At 39.4% G+C, this 6,000-nt stretch overlaps 1 protein-coding gene across 9 annotated transcripts in view; it reads left to right on the top strand.

Annotated features, from left to right (window-relative positions):
* The window catches only part of PAM (peptidylglycine alpha-amidating monooxygenase), a 135,461-nt gene that overhangs the window by 123,227 nt on the left and 6,234 nt on the right, over positions 1-6,000 (top strand). For 7 of the 9 annotated variants that reach the window (XM_026865663.1, XM_026865664.1, XM_026865665.1 and 4 more), the window contains 3 exons: positions 2,099-2,198; positions 3,392-3,445; positions 5,718-5,921. In XM_026865663.1, coding sequence (XP_026721464.1) covers positions 2,099-2,198; positions 3,392-3,445; positions 5,718-5,921 — 358 coding nt within the window. The remainder of the gene's footprint in view (positions 1-2,098; positions 2,199-3,391; positions 3,446-5,717; positions 5,922-6,000) is intronic. The other 2 variants (XM_026865670.1, XM_026865669.1) reach the window with 1 other exon arrangement.

Genomic DNA, 6,000 nt, shown 5'->3' with positions numbered 1-6,000 from the left:
TGGCCTTGGATATTGCCGAGCGAGAAAAGTCGCCGGTGCTCTACCTCTGTACTGACTCATGGATGGTGGCAAGGGTGCTGTGGGGGTGGTTACAGCAGTGGAAACGGAGCAACTGGCAGCAGAGGCAAACCCGTCTGGGCTGCTGAATTATGTCAAGATATTGCTGCTCGAGTAGAGAATCTGGTTGTGAAAGTACACCAGGTAGACGCTCATGTACCCACAAGCCGGGACACTGAATAGCATCAGAACAACCAACAGGTGGATCAGGCTGCCAAGATCAAGGTGTCTCAAATAGATATGGACTGGCACTGTAAGGGTGAACAATTTCTGTCTTGCTGGGCTCATAATTCCTCAGGCCATCAGGGAAGAGATGCAACACAAAGATGGGCTTGTGACAGAGGAGTGGACTTGACCATGGATGTTACTGCACAGGTAATCCATGAATGTGAGACATGTGCCACAATCAAGGAAGCCAAATAGTTAAAGTCCATTTGGTATGGAGGACGATGATCAAAATATAAATATGGGAGGCCTGGCAGATTGATAATATCACGCTCCCACAAACTCAGCAAGGCAAACACTATGGGCTTACAATGGTGGAAGCAGCCACTGATTGGCTGGAAACTCATGCCGTGTCCCATGCCACTGCCCAGAACACTATTTTAGGCCTTGAGAATGAAGTTTATGGCAGCATGGCACGCCAGAAAGGATTGAGTCAGATAATGGGACACACTTCCGAAACAACCTCATAGACGCCTGGGCCAAAGAACATGGCATTGAGTGGATAGATCACATTCCCTACCATGCGCCAGCCTCTGGGAAAACTGAGTGATACAATGGGTCGCTAAAAGCTACACTGGTGGTGGAACTTTCAAAGTCTGGGACATGCATTTAGCAAAAGCCACCTGGTTAGTCAATACCAGAGGATCTGCCAAGCCAGCTGGCCCTGCTCAGTCAAACCTCCTACATACTGTGGATGGGGATAAAGGCCCCATAGTGCGCATTAGGAAGGTGTTGGGGAAGGCCGTCTGGGTTACTCCTACATTGGGTAAAGGTAAACCCATGTGTGGGATTAGTTTTACCCAAGGACCTGGGTGCACTTGGTGAGTAATTCCGAAGGATGGATAAGTCCTCAGGGAGATTTGATTTTAGGTGAGAATAGCCAATGAACCAGACTGTCGAATAATCCTGTTATTTCAATTTGTGCCCTGTAACATCCTCCTGCCACATCCAAAGCCTCCTGCTTCACGTACTGAGCCAACTCCACCTCATTCCTCAACCTTATAGACTGTCATAACAGATGGAACCCGCAGTTATGGACCAAATGTACTCAGCAAACACTGTGGAAGGATGGACCATAGACTAAGGGAATGATATCTATAAAAAAAAAAAAAAAAAGAGGGGGTGGTGATTCCTTAAGATGTATTTGGAAACCTGGTCATAACGTCAATAGTATGGAGTAAGGGGTGGAGACTGTCCTCGTTTCTACCAGGATAGAGTTGGCTTTCCGTGGGTTGAGAGGGAGCGCAGGTAGAGGGCCTGGTCCAAATCAGTCATTGGAGTATTTCATACTATGTGATGTCATGCCCAGGGATACAGGCGGGCACGGACCCTCTCTGGTATATGCACTTTTCAGGTTTCCGATCTGATTGCATGTTGTGGGAGGTGGTCACTGCGCTCAGTAAGCCACTGCTGCATTTCACTTGTTTCTTTTTGGACTCACTATTGTTACTGTTGTTCTCTTGTTATATTTAGTAAATTCTTTCTTTTCATTTAACCTGTGAATTTTGTTCTTTTTGTTCCTCCCCTATTTCACCAGGGACGGCTGGCCACATGGTGTCTATCTGTCGGCTGAGTTCAGAACTCAACAGTATTATAAATACGAAAATTGTTTAGTGTCAATACATCAAATAATCTCTATGTTATCCCTGGAGAAGGCAAACATACAATACAATAAAAATGGAATTCCTCTTCACACTAGTACCTGCTGTGTTTTCCAGCCTAAGGACTGAATATGACCAGTATCAAGTTCAGTGTTAAGGAGTCCTCATTAATGTGTAGACACTTATGAGTAATCTGTGACTGCTTATCTTCGCAGAGCTTCGAGATGCCACATGATGTTGTTGCTTCAGAAGATAAAACAGTATTCATTGGAGATGTTCAAGTCAGAACAGTGTGGAAGTTTGCATCCATAGAAAGTATGTTCTTTTTGTTCTTAATGCCACAACTTCACACATTGTATCTTCAGATCAGTACCACTTATACCACTGGCCAAGAACCTGGTGCCTTAATGACAAGTATGCTACAAGCTCTGCCTGCAGAAGTTGTGCGCTACTGCTCAGTTTTCATTAAAAGACCATTTTTCAGCACTGCAGAATGCTCTTGCCAAAGAAGAGTCCTGAGTGCATGAGTTTGTTGCAGGAGGAATTACAATTCATTTGTCTTGTGGTTGATCTATCCCTTGTCATGTCGGTACCTGCTTAAACAAAAGTATGACTCTAGCATTTTAGTAATTTTAATGTATCATTAGCTGAGAAGTCAACTGCAGCTGAGAGGTTTTCATACAGGAAATTCCCGGGTTGAAGTAAAAACACAAGTCAACTTAAAATTTATATTCATTTCTTCAGGAGTATTTATATTTAGAAAATTAATCTAGTGTAATTTGAAGTCCTATTTTCATGAATTAGAAGCACTTACCAGTTTTAATCTAGTAACCCACAAGAGAAGCAGCCTCGCTTCAAGGACAGGGACCTGATTAGTCAGACATCAATTTAGTAGGATTCTGAGAGAGATTAGGTATTTTACAGGAATAAAAATATAATCCGCTGTTACATTATATTGGATAAAAAAATGTATGACAGGAAGAAAGCCTCAGGCTTCAGGGTGTTAGTCAACCAGAAAAAAAAAAAAAAAAACAGAACAAGAACACTTCTAGGCTTTTATTTGGAGAAACATGAGAACAAAAAAAAAGTATGCAATTATTCATCACTTACAAGTTAGATGAGGAAAGTCCTTGTATATAATTTTCTTTTTTAGGTTTTGCTGCAGTATAAAACTGCAGTAGCTAAGGAGCCCAGATTCAGCCAGCCTTTAATCCATCTTTTTTTTTTTTTAATTATAATGAACAGTTTTATTTTCCTGAACCTTTACATGTGCCCATAAAATCTTGCTGTGGCATCAGAATTAATTATTGCAAACACCTTCCATGTATCAAGCTCGTTTTTTTTTTTCCATGGCCTTGTGAGGTATTGATTCTCCTTAGTGAAGTTTAGATGCTGATGGGATTTTTTACTGTAGGATCGTACTGTCCATTTGAGAAAGCTAGTAGGAAAATGTCACTGAGTGTCTTTCTGAAATGTCAGTTGTCCTGAAGAATAATTTTGTTTTACAGAAATGGAACATCGGTCAGTTAAAAAGGCTGGTATTGAGGTACAGGAAATAAAAGGTTAGTCGAAATCATAATGGAAATGAAGAATCAGTATTTTCACATAGACTAGGACTGCTTCTGCCATGTTGGAGGGAAAAATGCTAACTATTTCATCTGTTTCATTTTCACCATCATTTCATACAGATAAATGAGCTGGCATAGGAAGCACTAGAAAGCAGCTTGTAACAGTGTTACCTAGTAGATGGTATTTTACAGCTAGTCTAAACACTTGATTGTCAGTGATGGCAAGTGTTTTACAGACACTAAGGTAAAAATTTAATTACTGGATTAATTCTGTACCACCATCTGGTACAGTCCAGATTGGTATCTGTTTCAGCTTCCTTAGATGCAGAAATAGCTCTGAATTTAGCTGTCATAGTTACTCCCCAGCACCCTTCCCCCTGCTCCACTACCCTATACCACCAAAAAAGTGTTATTTGAAATGGCAATTGGTTTATCTTTCTACATAGTCTTTCAGTACATAGCCCTGCCTGTCACACCATATGGCAAAAAAAATCCGTTTTTTCTATTTAGATTTATTTTCCTAGATTTACTGCTTTTTTTTTCCAATTTATCTGCATGAAAATTTAAAAAAAAAAAATATCATGTAGAAATGTAATATAAGGAGATGTAGAGGAGATTGAAAGGGGTAAAATAGCAATTTAGGAACATTAAAAGTAATTTTAAGCATTTGTATTCTGTTACATAGGTCTTTTATGTTGAAAAGTTGATGTCCCTTTCAGAAAAACAGTACCAGGCTATGGAGAGGCCTTTATAAAATGTTCAAACATTCTTAGCTGTTTTAATTTGGCTGAATTCAGAACTTGTGTGGTTTGCTTTAGCCATGTATATGCAGATGGACAAAAACACCAAAAGATCCCAACTGCTAATGGCAAGCATGTAGAATAGAGGAGGCTGACATTATAAAACAACGAAATCCTTATTGACAAAACTGTTATCCTTCTGTGGTATCTCTGTTGGTACATCAGCCCTCCTGAAGCACTCAAAAGGAAAGTGTTGACATTACAGCATCCACAGTACCACAAATCTAAGGATATATTAATGCGTTTTGTGCTTCTTTAAGAAGACAGCATGCTAGCTGACACTCTAATGTTACAGAGAAAAACTGCAGTAATATCACCAGTTTTTAAGTAAGAATCTCTAAAACTGTTTAGGGTATGTAGGATGAAATGAACGTATTTCAACTCCACTTGAAAAAAACAGACAGCCAATGGACTTTGTGTCATCCTCTGCTTAATAAATGGACAGGAGTGCCCTGCACTTTCACAGCTTCCTGGTGACAGACTGTTACTATTGCTTGCAATGCTGAAGTGGGGGAAGATATGTGGAGAACTGTAGGTTTGCCCAGAGTTGTGCAAGATGGTGGAGGAAAATTACCCTTGGCTATAACTACTACTTGAACAGAAGGCATGTTATCATTGTATTAGTGATAACAATTATATCATTGTTATCATTGTATTATTGTTAAGTGTAAACAAGCATTTGCTGTTCTTTCAGAATTGAACATCATTTTAAGTTTGATACAGAATCAAAACCATTGATTCAGAGTGTGTTTCTAGTGCAGCTACTTCTTAGGACATGCAGTTAAGTCAGACTTTAAAATATACAGCTGGACAGTTTTAGTCGCTAAAAGTTAGTACAAAGCACGTAAACCTTTATACACACACAAAACAGCATGGAGGATTTTATTGAAATGGTTTTTCTCCTTGTAGGTGGAGAAGCAACAAATTAGTCAGGAATGACTGGATGCAGTTTTCAAAAGCTCTCCAGATTTACAGAGCCAAAGTTCTTTCAGGGGTTGTAGCAGTTCTGGAAATTTAATCCATTGTCACAAGTTTATGAAATTCAAATGCTTTTATTTTTGTTTATGGTAATACAGCATATACTGAATTTCTGTATTTCTTGTGGAAGTGTTATTATCAAAAGGAGATATTTAATTGATATTACATCACAACCTATTTTCAAAAATAGATCTTTGGGGATTTTCCTTTATTATAAATTATTTATACTTTTTAGGACAAAACTCTCCCTGACACCTCTCCTATCCTCATTCAAGAAAAGGAGAGGGCATCTTTGCTAGTGAGTGATATCATTCAGACTCTCCCTGCCTTATGTTTGGGATCACATTAGGAAGAGCTAAAAATGTCTCCATAAGTCTTACGTTTCCTTGTTACTCAACATTTCAGGTATTCTAGCTTGTTCTTTAATGCCTTGTTCTGTGTTGCTTGATGCATATGGATTACATACTGAAATTGTCTTCTTTTCAAAGAATCGGAAACAATTGTAGAAGCCAGATTGAAAAACAACCCAGAATCAACAGACGCTCTAAAGAAGCACGAAAAACAACATTTGGTCCAACAGGCCAGCACTGGAGTTTCCTTTGTTCTTATTACAACTCTTCTAATTATCCCTGCTGTTGTCCTACTGGCAATTTTAGTATTTGTTCGGTGGAGGAGAACAACTGGCTATGGAGGTAACTATGCATAACTGTAGAGAACAGGTTTTTATTATTCCAGTTCAGAACATCACAGAACACTAAGGGATGAGAGTGT

Source organism: Athene cunicularia, assembly GCF_003259725.1.
Source record: "Athene cunicularia isolate RWA chromosome Z unlocalized genomic scaffold, athCun1 chrZ_part1, whole genome shotgun sequence".
In the NCBI taxonomy this organism is placed as follows: domain Eukaryota; kingdom Metazoa; phylum Chordata; class Aves; order Strigiformes; family Strigidae; genus Athene; species Athene cunicularia.
This window is presented reverse-complemented; position numbering and strand designations above follow the sequence as displayed.